This window comes from Oryza brachyantha, chromosome 2, assembly GCF_000231095.2.
Source record: "Oryza brachyantha chromosome 2, ObraRS2, whole genome shotgun sequence".
In the NCBI taxonomy this organism is placed as follows: Eukaryota; Viridiplantae; Streptophyta; class Magnoliopsida; order Poales; family Poaceae; genus Oryza; species Oryza brachyantha.
Window position 1 is genome coordinate 14,975,242 of NC_023164.2, and position 18,967 is coordinate 14,994,208.

Below are 18,967 nucleotides of genomic sequence, written 5' to 3' on the forward strand. Positions count from 1 at the left end.
GTATCGATGTGATGTGTTTTACGAGTGCCGGCTCATAGCTAAAACCGGCAGTGATGATTGCCTCATGTAAAACACAAACCGGCAGTGATAAGAACCGTCAGACGAAAAAAAATTTAAATCTTGGTTAAGATCATCCGTGTCAGTTCGTAGCTAAAATCGGCACCAATAACTGAGTCCCAGTACACGTTGAAGCGTACGGTCAGTTGCTTCAACTAGCGTCTTTCCGTGCCGGCCGGTGGTGCCTACGCTCGCCGGAAAGCTAGCCGGGAAAGGTTTGCGCCATTTGTTTTTATCAACGAGGCCGACCGACGTCGCGATCGCCGGCCACTGCACGAACGATCGCCATGGATCGGTGAAAGTTTTGGATCAATGATCAATCATCTCTGTCTAGCTAAGCTTTGCTAGCTTTTCCATCAAAAAAAGGAAAAGGTGAAAGGCAACTCACAGCTGAAGGACCCATGCAAGTAGCCGAATAATCGAGTGCAATCAGCCTGATGGCGTATGGAATCGGAATACTATAGTAGTGCACATTCTATGGGTGTTTTTTTGTTTTTTTATGAAAAAAATCAAACGACATATTTGCAAACAAAAATTTTTATAAATAAAACTTATATATATATTAAATCAACTGTAAATTTAAAGTTAAAAAGTTAAATTTTCGTATATAAGTATAAACATTAAAAAAAGATAGGGTGCTCATGTATCCAGGTAGCTGTCTGATCACCAGCATGATCGATTGATGCTCTAAAGGCATAGAAAAGAACAAATAATGCGGCATGGGTGAACATACATGCACTTCATCACTTGCTTCGATCCAGTGATGGCAAAAGGTCTGCACTTCGTCTTGGATCAGCTGAGCACTGAGACAATCTCCAGGAATTAGCTGAAGATCTTTTGCCAACATTTTGTTCCACAAGATCTTTTGATCAATTGAAGTTTAAACCTTTTGACTAGACCACCTGCATGGCTGCATGTATTCATCAGGTTTAGTTGCACTGACTGACAACAGGTGGCTGATCGCGCTGTAGTCTGTACAGTATTTATCATCTTTGATGAGCTATTCTGTAAAGGCCCAAACACCTGTGCTCCTCTGTTTATGTTAATATAATCAGAGGTGCTTTTGTTCCTAATCCTTTGGGATGCAGCTGTGCCTTCAAGCAAAAGACACGGGATCACAAGCCATGGAAACGATGCAAACAACAACAATTGTTTACACCTCCACAACTGATGTGCAGTTTTTTTTTTTTTTTTTTTTTGCGGGGAACTGATGTGCAGTTAGGTATCAATTAGCAATAGTAAAACATGTAGTTATCGGTAGAAATAGTCAAATACCTGTGTGCTGTGTGATCAAAGGGATGTGCTTCATATGTGTACGTGCGTCTTCTATGTAAATTAGACTAAAATATAGCTAATTTAGAAAAACAAAATATATAACCGGTTTGGTGCGTACATGCCATGCTTATTTGGAACATTCTGCCACAAATTCAGATGTCTAAATGTTCTTGAGTTGTGTTGCAAAACTGCAGAAAACTATGGACTTTACTTGAAGCCCAAGCCCACAGGCCAACTTTTAATGAGCTTGTCTTCCATTATGCTTTTGATTTTGAAACATCAATTCACAAACATTTCAAGCAATTGGAGCTGACCGACCAACTTCCAATTTATTGAACAGAACAGAAGGGACATGGTAATTTTCCAAGAAACATTCATTCTGAACCAAGCATGGCCAGTTTAAAGGAGAAATATAATGATTTAAAGACACATACAGTTCAGATTTCACGCAAGCATAACCCCAAACATCCCATGACAGACTAATAACAGTAGCTCTGCCACCAGCAACGTCAATACGAAGCGAAATTTTAGCAGAATGATCAGGAGGTATACGATTCAGATGAAATTGATCTTGGCTTGTATATGAATCAGATGAAAGTGATCTTGGCTTTGTTAGACACCCTCGGGAGAGCCAGTAACTTAGTAAGAGCATTGCACATGCATTCATCATAGATGTCATCCTCATCCTCAAATCTGATTATCTTCATTTCCTCTAAGGCAGACGACCATCTCAGAAGCAGCCCAACAAGAGCAATTTCGTATTCCAGCCCCACGAAACCATTCATGGTCACTGTCACGAGGTGATGCAAGGTAGGCTCTTCAATCTCCGTTTGATCCTCATCCCATATTGGCTGGCACCAAGAAGCTTCTGGACGGAAGAAACTCTGTAGAAGTTGGAGCTAGCAACTTGTCAGACATCAAAACAAACACAAAGAACAGATAAAAGCATAGGCACCTGCAGTCTACAGGTGGAAAATAGTGCCAATTTACCAGCAGGTGGGTGGAGAGAGGCTTACCCATATCTCAAGTTCTCTGAATGTAGGGGCATTCTGAAATATTGAACAAGCACCCAAGACCTCTGCCCAGTTCCAAGAGCACTTCTCAATACAAATCTTCCTCAGACGATTAAACACACCTGGGAGTTTGGTCAACAAGCACCCTTTGGATAGATACTGCCACCACAATAAAACCAATGAGAATTAACAATAAAATTTAATCAGCGTGACAGTTAGATAGATCAAAACTAATAACATGAATGTTACCGTCAAGAAAGAGCCATTTATTGTAAGCTCTTCTATACTAGTTAGGCTGTCAAAAGCTTGCTTCAGATAGTTTTTCATGTCGGGGGCAACTGCGACAGATTGTTGGGCTTCTATTTTGTCAAGTGTAAGATACACATGGGACAGATTAGGTGCATCCAGATGAAAGTCTTCGAAGTTCCCTTCAACCTCTAAAATCTGCAGTGCCTGGGCTTGAATACGAAGACAACTGATACCATCAAAATGTTTCAAACGCAATGTATTCAGCCAGGGGCACGAGGAGATCAGCTTATTAATATCACTGTCTGTTGAGGAGAAATATTTCAGATTCAAGACAAGTAGCCGTTTGAAACCTTCAAACTCCAGAGGCAAGGCGACGATGCATCTTTTTATAACAAGTCTGTATATGTTAGATGGGCCAACAAAAGCTTGCTTCAGATAGTTTTTCCTGTTGCCTGCAACTACAGCTGATTGTTCGTTTTCTGTTTTCCCAAGTGTAACATACACATTGCACAGATTAGGCGCATGCAGATGAAAGTCTTGAAAGTTCCCTTTAACATCTAAATCCTGCAGTGCCTGAGCTTTAATACTGAGACAATTGATACCCTCAAAATATTTCAAACACAATGTAGTGAGCAAGGGGCATGAGGAGACCAGATTATGTATGTCACTGTCTGTTGAGGAGAAATGTTTCAGATTCAGGACAGTTAGCTGCTTGAAACCTTCAAACTTCTGAGGCAAGCCAATGATGCATCTTTTTAAGTGCAGATAGTCCAAACCACTGATAGAGAAGAGGCTTGACGGAATCTTATATTTATCCCCATTGTAAAACTTGATTTTAACTGACCTTGGTTTTTTCCTTGACAGCATGCACATCCACCTATCAAATACATCATGATATGTTCTGAAACATGCAAGTGAGAATGAAGCTAGAGGTCCATTATGAAGCAACAATGCCAGATCGACCAGCGTAATAAATTTGGGTCTCGTTGTTATAGAGGAACCCGGGATGTGATACGCATCAGATAGAAGTATTGCTGGCGAAGTAGTCCACACATTCTTCCAAGCACTGGATAGGATGCTGGCTCTAATAGCATCCAAGACATTCAACTTAGAGAGGATGGTGAGTTTTATCTCTGGAGGTAGGTGGCTGAATCTGTCTGAACTCACAGCAGATGCTGATTCCAGCTTTGCCCTTTTAGTGCGATGCATTGCTCCAAAAAATCAAAAAATCAGACTGCATAGCCTGGCAATTACTGAAAAGCTTGACGTAGATTCCACACACATGAAAGCAGCAAGACAAAGGAATCAACACAGTGAAGATGCTCAAGAACATAAATATCTCTCTGAATGACTGAATCTCATATGAAATCTAGGATACAGTAATAGTGTCAAGTTGCATCCAGACAGCTATTCATATGAAATCTAGGATGAAATTTTCACTGTGCTGGATAACCCAATACCCAGCCAACCCGTAAACTAAAGGATGATTATTTTGGGTGGAGAACACATTGCAACAGAAATTTGCTAGAAAAATCGGTTTGGTTCTCGAAGTTGGAATCACCATCGTAACACAATGCCCTAAAACGAACAAGATAAATGCCTAGCAGATTCACCTCAAGAACGACGGACTGCACCAACAGGATGGGTGTGTGTGGGGTGGCCGGGTAGGGGTGAGGAGGGGGACGGCTACCGGGGGATGAGCGGCATATACCTAGGGTTTGGAGAGTCGCGAGGAGCTGCCGCTGCCGCTACCTGCGTGCGTCGCCGGCCGTGATCCGCCGCGTGATGGTGTCGGCGTTAGGGGTTCGCGCCCCGTGCTTTTTGCCCGGCGAAAAATGGGAGCCGTTTGACGCCGGCGGGGGGAGGGGAGAGACTAGTACTCGTGGGCCGGGCGGGCCAGGAGCCCAGCTGCCCTTCATCTCGCTATGCTTGTTGATCCCTTCACGCGCGGTACTGCCTCTCCGTTTTTTTTAGATTATTTGTTTTATTTAATTTTTTTATCAAATATATATATAAATAAATATATTTAACAATACATAGAATGATATAAAAATAATTAATAATTATGTAAATTTTTGAATAGGATGAATAATCAAACGTGTATAAAACAGTCAACAACGTTAAACATTTAGGAACAGAGGGAGTAGTATATAATCGGATAATTATCAATATCATCGATAATCAAACGGTAGATTTACACATAGTTAAGCAAGTTTTGCGTAAAAAACTTTAAAAAAAGATTGACATACATACATACATTTATATATGTGTGTAAAGACACATCATTCAACCATTTGAAAAATGTGTGTCGTAAATGATATGAGGCGGGGAGAGGTGAAGAACCTGACTACCGAACACAGCCCATGTAACTTGATGATTAACTAATACTAGCTGTCACCATGTCTTGCAAGGGGTAATATTCAATACTAATTCAAATCATGTCAAATTTTGAATTAAATTAATAAATACTAAATTTATAGTCTAATATAGGTACAACCTCATATTTATTAATTGGTAGTATTTTTGAAACAAAATAAGACTAAAGAGTTCAATTAATTAATAAATTCTAGTTGAGAGTTAATGATGGCAATATGTCAAGTCAGGTACGGGTAGAGCAAGTCCGTGCCCGACCCGATACCCACTTTTATCCGCCCAGTTGATATCCGATATGATTGGCGGGTAGAAATCCATACCCACGCCCATATCCATCGGGTACGGGTATACCTGGTGGGTACCCAATGGGTTTTATATGATTAATATTCAATAGAAATGTAACTAAATAAAGATCAATAAAATCAATAGATTGTAAAATTATCACCAATGGTATAAAAGAGTAATACAAATTATAAATAAGCTGGCATTATTTCATTGAAGTTCAAGATTTTATAGGTCAATGAAAAATAGGTACGAGAGATAGAACAAAATTAATATCTACATTAATTTCGAGTCGGGTATGGGTTATCCTCGGATAAAATATAAAACCCGGCTACTACCCATTAGATTTTTAGGCTACAGGCGGGCATACCCATACCCAGGCTATTGAATTCTTATATTAACAAGATGAATCATAACTGAGTTGCCTTAGCCCTCAACGCGAGTGGCTATGCATTCTTGTTTCTCGTTTTTACACTCATGTTGCTAAATTTTATATTTTTTACAAAAAGTTTCTACACATAAGTACATCATTTCAACTTTTTAAAGTAGATTTCTAACTTTATATTATTTAGTTATATTATTAAATAGCTATAAAAATCAAATAATCTTTTGTATACGAAAAAGAACATAGAATGTTGAATTTCCATCCCTCAAGAAAGATTTCCTATTCCTTAATTTCTACATCACTGCATGTCGGGGGAGGATTGCTGCCAGTTGCAAATGGTGGCAAAATCTACTGGTCAGTATAGAGGTGATTTCCCCTATAAAATTTTTGAATTTATTATTGCATTTTTTCTTCTCGCTCTCCCTAATACAGACCATTTATAGCCAAAGGGAAAAGAGTATTTCATATCCTCGAGTGCTTGGCGTCCGGTTAACGTAGAACTTTATCAACTGTGTTCTTATAGTATCTTCGAAAGAATGCTAATATTTTACTTACCAAAATCATATATTGGGTTAACTACAAAAAAAATATAGAGCACAAAAAATATTGCATAGACAGACAACCAGCCCAGCCCAAAATTCCCACAAAATCCAATCTTTCCAAACATCCCAAAAATTCAGGGCTTTTCTGAAGCAGATCACATCAGATATACAAAACCCTAGAGCCGTGTGGCCGACTGTGGGCCCGGCAGCTGCCTGACGGCCCGACTCATCGGGCGGAAGTACCTATGCACTGTCCGCCTGCCACTCTCTCCCTCTTATATATAGCTCCAGCCTCCAAGGGCTCACTCGCAGCCGCCCCGATCTCCCCTCTTGCCTCCGGCCGCCGCCTCTCCTCCACTTGCTCGCGTGTCTCTCTCTTCGATCGATCTCGCCGCGCCGACCGGCCGGCCGGATCTTCTCCGTGCGTCCCGGCGCACCTCCGAATCGAGGGGTAGACACCATGTCTGCTCAGGGCAGCTTGCTGCCCATCGACGTCGACGACGCGCCGGGGAGCTCCTCAGCTCGCATCCAGGAGCCGGTGGGGCTGGGGCAGTCGCCGCCGGATGCCACGGCCGCGGCGGCGCCGCGCGGAGTCAGCGTTAAGGTTGAGCCTAGCGATGGACAGACGACGCCTGGTGATGGCGGCGCCCCTGTCGACCGGAGGGCTCTTAGCCGTACGATGGACATTCTGGCCATGGGGAAGCGGCTGCGGAGCCAAGTCGCCACCGAGTTGGTGGTGGCTGCCGCCGGCGTCCCGGGGGGCTTGCCGGGCCATGGCGTCGCTTCCCCATCCGTGTTACCGGCCGTCGCGCCGGCGCCGGCTGTACCGGCTAACGCCGCCACCGACGCTGCCGCTGCCCCTGGCTATGTCGCTCCGACTCCGACGTTCCTCCTGCCAGAGCTCACGCCACCACCTCTCATGCTTCCGCCGTTGCCGCCGGCGCTGTTTGCCCCGTCAGTGCCCCCAGGTTTTTCTGTCTTGGGCAATCCATCGAACTTCAATTTTCCGATTCCACCACCTCCGATGCCATTATTGCCACCTCCGTTGCCACCGGCGGGATGTTCCACCTTCGCCACATCCTCGAGCTTGATGACACCTCTGCTGCTTCCGGCGCCACTACCGTTTGCGCCGTCGCCGGCCGTCTTTTCCCTCTTCGGCAACGGCAATTCCTCGAGCTCGAACACTTCGATGCCACCACCTCCACCTCCGCCGCCGTCGTCGTCCGACTGTTCCGACGTGTTGGGCCGCCCATTTTCATTCTTGGATCTTTTGAGGAAGGGTGATAGTGGTAAGCCTCCCGCCGACTCGCAGCCGGAGCCCAACGTCGCGGCTCCAAAGGCAGCGGCTTTGGGAGAGTACGGCCGGGACCTGACAGCCACCGCCGGGATGGACCCCGTGCTCGGCCGAGACGACGTCATTGACCACGTCGTCTGCATACTCTGCCGGCGCATCAAGAACAGCGTCGTCCTCGTCGGCGAGCCGGGGGTCGGGAAGACGGCCATCGCCGAGGGGCTGGCACAGCGCATCGCGGCGGGGACCGTCCCCGCCCCGCTCGCCAGCGCTCGCGTCGTGGAGGTCGACCTCGGCGCCATCGTCGCCGGGACGCAGTTCCGCGGCATGTTCGAGGAGCGCATGAGGGACGTGATCAGGGAGGCGGAGGAGTCCGCCGGCAAGGTGGTGCTCTTCATCGACGAGCTGCACATGCTGGTCGGCGCCGGCCAGGGCGGCATGGGCGCCATGGACGGCGCGAACCTTCTCAAGCCGGCGCTGGCGCGCAGCCGCGTCCGGTGCGTCGGCGCCACGACGTTCGAGGAGTACGGCAAGTACATCGAGAACGACGGCGCGTTCGAGCGGCGCTTCCAGAAGGTGCTCGTCGAGGAGCCAAGCGTGGCGGCCACCATCGCTATACTGGAGGGGCTCAAGACCAAATTAGAAGAGCACCATGAAATCAAGATACAGGACGATGCTCTTATAGCGGCTGTGCACCTCGCCAATCGATATGTTACTGGTGAGTTGATTTGTTTTATCATTTGATTGAATTGATTACTAATTAATAGTTTTTAATCTTAATTAATTTAGTGTTAATATTAATTTGTTGTGGTTGGAGTGTTGAAAGTTTATTATGACATATAAGCCGCGTTTGGCCATCCCACAAGTTAAGTAAGCCTCCCTCGTTTTCCATGCGCACGCTTCACAAACTGCTAAATAGTGTATATTTTACAAAAAAAATTCTATAGGAAAATTGTTTTAAAAAATCATATTAATCTATTTTATATTTTTCTAATAATTAAAAATTAATTAATCATGTACTAATCTATTACTAGATCTTCCGTGCCGGGGCATAAGTTAATTTATGCCCCTCTACCGAACGCGGCCATAATATATTGATCAAATTGTCTAATGCTAGCTGTTTGTAACAATATATAAGATTTGATTAACTGTTCCAATGTATTTTACTACTACATGATTTATAGTTTGTAGTTTATCCCAATAGTGATTAATATTATGCATCAGCTATAGACTGCATCTATTCGATCATATATTAATTCTATTGATAACTGAGGCGAAACTAGTAAAAATCATATATATGCATGCCATAGAGAAAATGAAGCAATTAGTGAGGCGAATCAATGTGATAGTGCTAAGAAATGTGGCACAACAGTAGTGCAGAACTTCTGTTACAAAACTACTGAGAAATTAGGGAACTTGTAGAAGAGTTGAACATAAGGGAAATTTTATGGTATTTGAGAATGTATATCGAGGTATCGATTTTTTTAGTGTAATTTTTGTACCCATTGGTATCTATAGTACCCTTAGGTTTTGCAATAAAAAAATATAGTAGCTCCCGATATCATCTCAACAATGATAATATTACCATTAAATAAACACATCGAGAGTAAATAGCTAGCTGGGCATCAGATTTTATGAGATAAACATTAACTGATGATTTTAGAACTACTAACATAAATAGCACTTAGCAGCCATATCTCTGTAACAAACACTGATAAGTTCTATATTTATTTGTTAAGGTCGTCGATTCCCTGATAAGGCAATCAATCTTATCGACGAAGCATGCGCCACCGCAAAAATGCAAGGATATAAGCAGTTGAATGGGAACAATGAGCAGCATAACATTGAAAATGCTGTAAGGGAAGCAACAGAAGTTACCTCAGATCAAGTGGCACAGGTACGATATATTGATGCATTCATGACTTTTGATTCATATATATATGATGGACTTATAGTACTAGAGCATACTAGTATATATATGTCATATCCATTTTATTTGGTGGGTTGGTTTGGATTGATATACAATTACTGCCTCTGTTTCATATTGTAAGAATGTCTAGTCTTGTCTAAATTCATCAATTGATAAATATATATAATTTATATATACGTCTAGATTTATTAGTATCCATATAAATCTAGGCAAGACTAAAAAGTCTTACATTATGAGACGGAGGGAGTATATACTAATCGTTTTAATCTATATGGCCGGCATATGGAATTGCAAGGCCACGACCAGGAGTTTTAGTTTATGATTAGGTTATACTATAATATTATTAATGAGCTATATATCCATTAAAACTCATGAGGGACACACAATCTTTGGGTATTTAAAATTGTAATGTTCCATTACGTATATATGGAGATGAAATAATTTTGACATTTAGTTTTTTCACGTATTAAGATGGCTGTACTTATTGGTATATTATAATGGTTTAATACTCCATTCATTTTTGTTAAATGTTGTTGAAGTTATGCTTTAATTGCTCAACTGTGGTTTTAGGTTTTCTAGACACTGTTTGCCATAACACATAGTTTTGTTCATAGCAGGCTATAATGTCGATTACTTGCTGGATCAACTTTTCATATATATATCTCACGTATGCTATTAGTAGTAATATAGTACATATTATATAGCACCTCCATTTAAGATTATAAAATGTTTTGCTTTTCCCTCCATTTCAGATTATAAAACGTTTTGCTTTTCCTTGGATTTATTTGTGAACAAATATATATGTCCAAATTCATTAGTATCTATATGAACGTAGAAAAAGTCAAAACACATCTTATAAACCGAAACGAGAGTAATATATATGAATATATGATATCGTCTCATGCTCTAACTTATTATATCTTGAGCATTCATGTACACCAGGTTGTGAACCGGTGGACTGGCATTCCTGTCGGTACACTTGGCAAAGAGGAGAAACAAAAGCTACTGGGCCTAGCTGACAGATTGCGTGAGCGTGTTGTTGGCCAGGACGAAGCCGTAAACCTGGTTGCAGAAGCAGTCATAAGATCGAGGGCTGGCCTTGATGATCAGTCAGGCGAACCAGTAGGCTCGTTCCTCTTCTTGGGCTCCACTGGTGTTGGCAAGACAGAGCTTGCAAAGGCTCTTGCAGAGCAGCTCTTTGGCACTGAGGAGATGCTGCTCCGGTTCAACATGTCTGAATTTGTCGGTGCTAATGCAGTGATGCGTCTTATTGGAGAACACCCCAGGTTTATACTCCTTCCAGTTTGATAGTTTCTATCATTTGAACAACGACATGGTCTTCAAAACATATGTTTAACTATGATTTTCTATTGTAATATGTGTAAAAAATGAAAAAGTGTTCAATTTATTAAGTACTTTCGAAGACTCATTGTTCTATACTTATTATCCTAGTACATTAATACTAAATTTTATAAATTATTGATAGTAAATGTTTTGAAATTTGACCCCAAAAGAAAAAACAACTTCTCTAAAATGATATTAGAACTGGAGAGAGAGAGAGGGAGAGAGAGAGAGAGAGAGTATCATTTGCTAATTAATAACTTCTGTTCAACTTAAAATTTTAACTTTGAACTTATAAAATGTCCCGATTTTGTTTAGCTTTGTATGTACTGAATCTTAATACTGGTTGTTCCTTTATGTTTTGTTAAGCTCTCATTCTTCCCATGTGGATGGAGGAGGACAGCTGACGGAGAAAGTGAGGCAGCATCCATACAGTGTCATCCTCTTTGATGAAATTGAGAAGGCAGATCCTGCAGTGCTTAGCATTTTTCTCCAAGTCCTTGATGCTGGCATTCTGACTGATGGCAACGGAAGAACTGTTGATTTCAAGAATGCCATCATCGTTATGACTTCGAATGTTGGAGCCGAGCATATGATGGAGGCACTTGTTGGCCGTAAATCTATCGAGGAAGCCATATTCCTTGTCGTTAAAGAGGTCAGCTTGCAACTATATATCTAGCTCTTGTGAGAGGCGCTAGTATATACTCATATAATATAAATCAAAATTAATCATTCTAATCGTACGTGACTGTGCTGTTTTATTTTTGTCTTCAGGCACAGAAATATTTCAAGCCCGAGTTTGTGAGCAGACTAACTGAGGTCGTGATCTTCAAGCCACTGTCCATTAGTGAGCTGAAGGAGATTGCTAGTATTCAGTTGAAAGCCATGGCTGCTCGTGTAGCAGAAAAGGGCATTACTTTGACCACCAGTGATGCTGCTTTGGATGTCATCTTGCACAAATCACACAACCTAGTAAGCCCATTTTCCAGTAGAATTAATTAACTACTAATAATACTAATGCTTTCTCCAATAAGTACGTTATCTCATGCAGATATTTGCATACCTTCAGCCAATTTTATTTGTCGTTAATTTCAGAACGATTTGGCATGTAATTCCCTTCATAATTTGAGTGTCCGAAACGACATACAATTATGTCGATCTGGAGGGAGTAATTAATTGAATTCACAAATATAATGTGTCCCCTACGTTTTTGATTTTTCCCTGCAGAGCGGCGGAAGGTCAGTAAGGAGGTTGGTGAAGAAGATCGTGACCACGAAGCTCTCTGAGATGCTGGTGAAAGGAGAGGTAGAGGAAGGCACCATCGTCACCATTGATGCAACTCAAGACAGGAAAGAACTCAAGTACAATGTCCTGAAGAAGGCGGCACCAAGTGAGCATCAGTTCGCAGAGAGCAGCAGCAGACGGGCTGCAGGAAAGATGCCGGCCGTCGTGGAGATCTCCAGCGACGACGACTCCGACTCCGACGTTGCCGTGGCTGCACCCATGGCCAAGAGGATGAAGGGCGCAACCATACGATCATCGCTGTGCATGTAATATGCGGCCAGGAAGTGATCGAATTGAGCTGAAGATGCTAGCTAGTGATTAATTAATTCTGCATTTGTCACAGCCGCTGGTTTTATTGCTAACTACCGGCCGGTCTCTACCTCACTGTACATGTAATGTTGGCTAGATGATTTGGAAGTCTAATTTGCTATATCTTTTGGTTTAATTAATTGGTATGCAACTCTGTTAGACTATAACATGTAATCTAGGGGTGTTAATGGATCGGATAATATCCGATTTGATCCGATCCGGATCCGCTCAAATTGAGGATATGGTAGGGGTTTGCAACTATACAGTGGATACGGAGTCGAATTCAGATAGTGAGTTGCGGATTCGGATACGGGGATGGTATCATTAATATCCGGTGGATGCAGATTATCCGATTTTCTTACCGGATTATCCGATAGTCATTCTAGCGGATAATCCGAGTTTGTTAGCCCACAAAGCACTCAATCAAAAGTCCATCAATAGCCCAAATATTTTTCATCAATATTGAATGACAATATATTGATAACATGTACATATATTCGGTCATAATAATCTGTTTTCGAGCCGACTCTGCACCGACTTCGCACCATTTCTGACGTCCGCAACAATCCGCATCCGAAAACATCCGCATCCGCTCCGCATCCGTTTAAAAATTATGGTTTAGGATATAGTATGCCCAGTATCCGTTCGAATCCGCTCCGTTAACACCCCTACTTTAACCTGTTACAGGTGTATATATATAATGTGCTTTGGATTCTGGTAGATGTTTATTTTTTGGAAGACCTGATAGATGTTAAACTCTCTCAAACTATCATTTATTTTATGTTCCAGTGAGTTTTTCTCCTACGGCCCTTTGGAGAATATTGAGATCGAGGTATATACATCGGACAATTTCATTATTACCCTTGTTTTAGATTCTAATACTGATTTTACCCCTCTTTTTTACAGTTTTCATTTTTACCTTTATTTTTTTTAACTGGACCAACGGTCTGCCCTCTTTTGGATGGAGGAACCTAACCGCGCGTGTTAACTTGGAGATTAAAAGTATTCTTTTACCCTTTCTCAGGAATTTTATTTTTAGCCATGTATTTTTGTCATTTGCTTTTTTCTCTATTGTTGTATATATGTTGTTGTGATTCACAACCGAGGACAAAAAAGCAAGCGACAAAAAAAAAGGTAAATAATGAAATTCCCGAGAAAGGGCAAAATAGTACTTTTAACTCCCAAGTTAAGACCATTATGTCCCTCTAGGGCAGACTGTTGATTCAGTTAAGATAATAGGGATAAAAATAAAAACCCTAAAAAGAGGTGTAAAATCAGTATTAGAATCTGAAACATGAGCAAAAGTGAAATTGCCGCTATGTACATATATCACAATAGTGTGTGTACATGTGTGTGTCATATCTTTTCTTTTGATTAACACTGAAAATAGATCTAGACCTTTTTAGGACCCTATAGAAAAACATCACAGTGGCGTTACTGACGACAACTACATCGCTACAGTATATGATGAAATACTCGTTCTTTTCCTTAACGATTTAATAGAGTAAATTGCACTTCACCGTAGCGTCCATGGTAACAAATCAATTTGGTAATTTCAAACTTTGTTCTCAAGTTTTGATCATGGGAAGATTTGCTAGCTCTGTCTGACCAGCATTTAAGGTAAGGTGAATGAGAATGACCCATCACAAATTAGAGGTCATATGTCATGGGTCTTAGTTTTAACCCGTTACAGCTGATCTATAACATGTCATAATCATGATTCGTCACAGATGACATGTTATATGTGATAGGTGTAGTGGTACGACCTATAAAAAATGAGTGGTCTAATATTATTTAACGGGTCATATCACTACACTTGTAATAGATAACATTATCTCTGATAGAGCGACAGGTGATACTTATAACCCGTTATGGATGAGTGCAAATTCAAATTTTTGAATTTTAAAATGATCTCGGTTTTAGATCTCGAAATATCTACAACTTTATAACTGGCAACGGTTTTATTTGAGATCATTTACATAACCGAATGTGCATTCTAAATTCTGATATCTACTTTTTTAGGAAAAAGACAACTTCAAATGACCTGATGTGAAGAAATAACATATATCAAAGTTGTAGAGATTAACCAGATCTATAATGTTATAAGGCAAAATTTGCTACAGGGCATCGAAAAAACGTGTAATTAACCGGTGGACATTGTAAGATCACGAATTTGCTGTAGGACACCATAAAAATATGGTAATTAGCTAGTAGACACTCCGACCATTATTTTATTAATTTCGGAGTCAAAAATTTTAAAAATGACGAGATTGCCCTCGGTGGCCGGGTCGCCGCCGCCCTCGCCGCAACTGGGTCGTCGCCGCCGCCGCCTGCTCAGTCACCCTGTAGGCTAGAGCTCGAGTGTGGTGCGGCGCCGAGACCGACTGGGCCTAGTTCAACTGAACCTAGTCGGCATAACGGGTTGGTCACCGAGGGCAATCTCGTCTTTTAAAAATTTTTGACTCCAAAATTAATAAAATAATGGCCGGAGTGTCTATTAGGTAATTACCATATTTTTATGGTGTCCTACAGTAAATTTGTGATCTTGCGGTATCCACTGGCTAATTACACATTTTTTCGATGCCCTGTAGCAAATTTTGCCATGTTATAATTAGCAATATTTTCATTTGATATGGTTTATATGCCCGAATATGCATTACAAGGTGAAATCTATTCTAAGAACAAAAATTTTAAATTCTTAAAAAAAACTTGGCTGGAGATATTACTTATAAAAAATTGTAAAGCACTATGAGATGTAAAACTTTGTAGGTGATAATTTTTTATTTGAAATCAATCTAGATTATCAAATATCTGGACCTCTGACAAAGTTGATGTTTTGGCAAAACAAAGACTTGGCCGGTCTTCTCCTCGACTACACAAACACAATAGTGCAAATAACGTCCTTTGAAGTGGTCCAGAGTAGTGACAAAAGGTTGTCGAAGTTCGCTGCCACAGGGTGGAGAGAGAAGGCAAGGTGGGGAGGCCGTGGGAGAGCTCGGGAGTTCAAGCTTAATTGGGAAGGTTGTCGGGAAGGAGGGAATGGCCAGTAGCACATTCACTATTGCCTTGAAAGTCAATTGGGAGAGGGAGTTAGATCTAGCCATTAAAGGCATGATTGAGCATGTTTTATGGGGAGGGGGAGGAGAGGGAGGGATGTGGATTTTATTTTCCTAATTAATTTTTAGAGTGAGCATCGAGAGAAGGTGAAATGGAGGGGCGGCATGGCTGAAGGAAGGAGATGTATGCGTGCGTGCGTGCCCCCATGGGCTGGCTAGGCCGAGCGCCGCTGTGAGGAAGCGTCCCACGGGAGAGGGAGGGGGGATAGGAAGGTGGGCTGAGAGAGGAGGGATGGGCCAGGAAGTGTTGGGCTAAAAATACCCAAGAGAAGGGGAGGCCAAGCTAGGCCGGCTAGGGAGGAGTGAGAGGGAGGGGGACCTCGGGGGGAGAGAATAGATATTTCATTTTATTTTTTCTATTATAAAAAATCTAAAATTTATTTTTGTTGCATTGAGAGTACTTATTATGCATTGAAAATTCAATTAAAAATTGAGGTGTTATTTTAAAGAACGGAGAATTTAAGAAAAATACTCCAAGCCATATTTGAATTTTTCTTGGATGTATTTTAGTGTTTGAGACTTATTTAAGCTTTTATTAAATTCTATTATTCCATTAAAATAGTACTTTATCCGCGCGATGACAGTCAAGCATATATGAGATTATGAGAACAAACCAAAAATATCCAACAATTTCAGTTCGTGGGAGGACAATCTTTTGGTGTTGGCATGGATAAATCCTCCAAACGGTAAAACTATTTGACATTTGAAATAAGATTTGGTCAAACTTCTAAAATTCCAACAATAATTTTGTGTTAATAATTTTATAAAATCTAATAAATTTAAGAATTATGATAATAATTTTCGAAATGTGTATCATTTGTCTTGTATTTAAATCAAGCATGAAGAAATTATCGATGATCAAAATTTTATGAATTTGATCAAATCTTGCCCTAAACGATAAACATTTTTTTACCAAAGGGAGAATATAGTTTGGATTTTATTTCTGTTTATTTTGCTGATAGTGTTGTATAGGCCCTATTTTTCAGTTTGGATAATCAATTTTTCCCAAACTCTTTAAAGAATCAATTTGTTTAATTTCAAAAAAGCAAAATTTAGGAAAGGAATTTAGCCAATCTCTAGGGTTGCTCTTAGCTAGGGTTGGTTTGGTGTAGGGTCTAGATTAACCTGACCAATATTTGATAATTTCAACAATGTTTGGTGTCCTTTTGGATTTCCCCAAGGTTTGTTAAGTATATAATGAAATAGGCCACTCTACAGTAACTACCGTCATTTTGTCTTAACCCAAACAAACTTTATGTTATTATAATTTGTCATAACAAAACTAACCAAAAATTAACATTGGCAAGCTCACTTTTGACTCCAAACCAAACTGGCATATAATCACGCCACAAATGGACCATGCATGGCCCTAGGTATGAGGTGAGTTTACGTGAATGCTTGCGGAGATGGTTTTCGCTCAAACATCTTATTTAACTGACACATATAAACTTTACACATACAATGGATAAGCTTTACTTATATAAACTTTGATTTGTATCATCAATATTTACATATATAAAATTTATATATTCGACGCCAATTCAAACTAGTTCAATTTTAAATCAATACATTATATTAGAAGTTCTCTCCCAGATGCCACTCTAAAATGCTTACATTATGCCTCTCCATTTCACCTTCTCTCGATGCTCACTCAAAATTAATTAGGGAAATGAAATCCCCATCCCTTCCTCTCCTCCCCCTCCACATAAAACGTGCTCAATCATGCCTTTATTGGCTAGATCTAACTCCCTCTCTCCCAATCGACTACTGAAGGCAACAATGAATGTGCTGCTGGCCATTCCCTCCTTCCCAACAACCTTCCCAATTGAGCTTGAACTTCCGAGCTCTCCCACGGCCTCCCCACCTCTCTTTCTCTCTCCACCTTGTGGCAGCGAACTTCGACGACCTTTTGCCACTACTCTGGACCACTTCAAAGGATGTTATCTGCACTATTGTGTTTGTGTAGTCGAGGAGAAGACCGGCCAAGTCTTTGTTTTGCCAAAACATCAACTTTGTCAGAGGTCCAGATATTTGATAATCTAGATTGATTTCAAATAAAAATTATCACCTACAAAGTTTTACATCTCATCGTGCTTTACAATTTTTTATAAGTAATATCTCCATCCGAGTTTTTTTAAGAATTTAAAATTTTTGTTTTTAGAATAGATTGTGAAGGGGAGACTGGCATCTTTATTATTATTTTAATGCTTACATTTGCTGATATATTGAAACAATATGGAGATTTTAACCAAATTCCCATTGCCAATTGTAATTTTTTTAGTTTTTGTACTTTGTTAGATGCTGGCGGAATAGAGCTGTTTTTTTTAATGAATTCCAGTAGCATAGACGAAGCTAGTAAATACTCCCTCCATTTCATGATGAAAGTTTTTCTAGTTTTGCCTAGATTCATATGGATACTAATGAATCTAGACATATATATAAATTATATACATTCATCAATTAATGAATTTAAACAATACTAGAAAGTCTTATAATATGAAACAGATGTAGTAGTAAACTTAGTGAAGATGCCACTCGCTGAGGTCAAATTTTAAATCAAGATGGTGGACAGTTGACAGAAAAGGTTAGGATGCGCCCTTACAGTGTCATCCTTTTTGGTGAAGTGGAGAAGGCGGATCCCTCGGTGTTCAACGTGTTTCTTCAGCTCCTCGATGATGGCGTGTTGACTGATGGCAAAGGGAGGACAGTAGATTTCAAGAACACCATAATCATTATGACTTCAAATCTGGGAGCAGAGCACCTAATCGGAGGAGTGACTGGTGAAATAACAATGGAAGCTGCAAGGGACCTTGTCATGAAACAGGTTTGTTTAAGTCCCAATATACCCTTGGAGATCCTGGACTGGCCAAAGTAGCTGCATTTCTGATATACACTTGCACGTGCAGGTTCAGAAGTTTTTCAAGCCTGAACTTCTCAATAGACTGAATGAGATTGTCATATTTGAGCCGCTTTCGCATGACAAACTTAAGGAGGTCGTTAAAATTCAGATGAAGAGTGTCGTTGATAGTGTGACAGCCAAGGGCGTATCTCTACTTGCAAGTGATGATGCTTTGGACCTCATTTTGTCTGAATCATACAACCCAGTGAGTGCAGATTTCTTTCAGCATTACCACACGTTCATCCTCCCATCTTGCCATCTTGTAATGACCGGAAGATCTTTTAGTTTGTACTTTTTAGCTAACCATTCTTTATCTCTTTCAGATGTACGGTGCAAGACCCATAAGGAGGTGGGTGCAGAAGAATGTGATGACAAAGCTCTCTGAAATGCTTATTACAGGAGAGGCTGAAAAGGGCTCAACTATCTCCATTGATGCTACCGACGACAAGAAGGGGCTAGTCTTTCAGGTATCGAAGAAGGCAGTTGATCTGCGAGGCAAGAAGCCAGTCGAGGATCTTCCGAGCGACTCGGATAGCGACGACGACGTGGTCGAGATCTTCCCCGTACCAAAGAGAAGGAAAGGTGATTAGCATATAGGAGCAGCCTGTGAAGTAGATGGTA

The 18,967-nt window shown here is 40.9% G+C and overlaps 3 protein-coding genes across 3 annotated transcripts; 2 read left to right on the plus strand and 1 right to left on the minus strand.

The window, feature by feature from the left end:
* Positions 1-1,528: 1,528 nt before the first annotated feature.
* Positions 1,529-5,303, minus strand: LOC102710670. The gene is made up of 4 exons (XM_015833669.2): positions 5,237-5,303; positions 2,595-3,805; positions 2,349-2,504; positions 1,529-2,216 (listed from the first exon to the last, which is right to left on the minus strand). The coding sequence occupies exons 1-4, from the start codon at positions 5,301-5,303 to the stop codon at positions 1,920-1,922; spliced, it is 1,731 nt and encodes a 576-aa protein (XP_015689155.2). The 3' UTR covers positions 1,529-1,919.
* Positions 5,304-6,636: 1,333 nt separating this feature from the next.
* LOC102710953 (chaperone protein ClpB1-like) lies at positions 6,637-18,936 on the plus strand. The gene is made up of 7 exons (XM_006648639.2): positions 6,637-8,185; positions 9,207-9,364; positions 10,340-10,683; positions 13,857-13,864; positions 17,991-18,271; positions 18,354-18,551; positions 18,670-18,936. The coding sequence occupies exons 1-7, from the start codon at positions 6,637-6,639 to the stop codon at positions 18,934-18,936; spliced, it is 2,805 nt and encodes a 934-aa protein (XP_006648702.2).
* Positions 11,315-12,454, plus strand: LOC107303644 (chaperone protein ClpB1). The gene is made up of 3 exons (XM_015833709.1): positions 11,315-11,393; positions 11,513-11,710; positions 11,966-12,454. Exons 1-3 carry the CDS (start codon positions 11,331-11,333, stop codon positions 12,290-12,292), a joined length of 588 nt encoding a protein of 195 aa, XP_015689195.1. The 5' UTR covers positions 11,315-11,330; the 3' UTR covers positions 12,293-12,454.
* Positions 18,937-18,967: the final 31 nt, after the last annotated feature.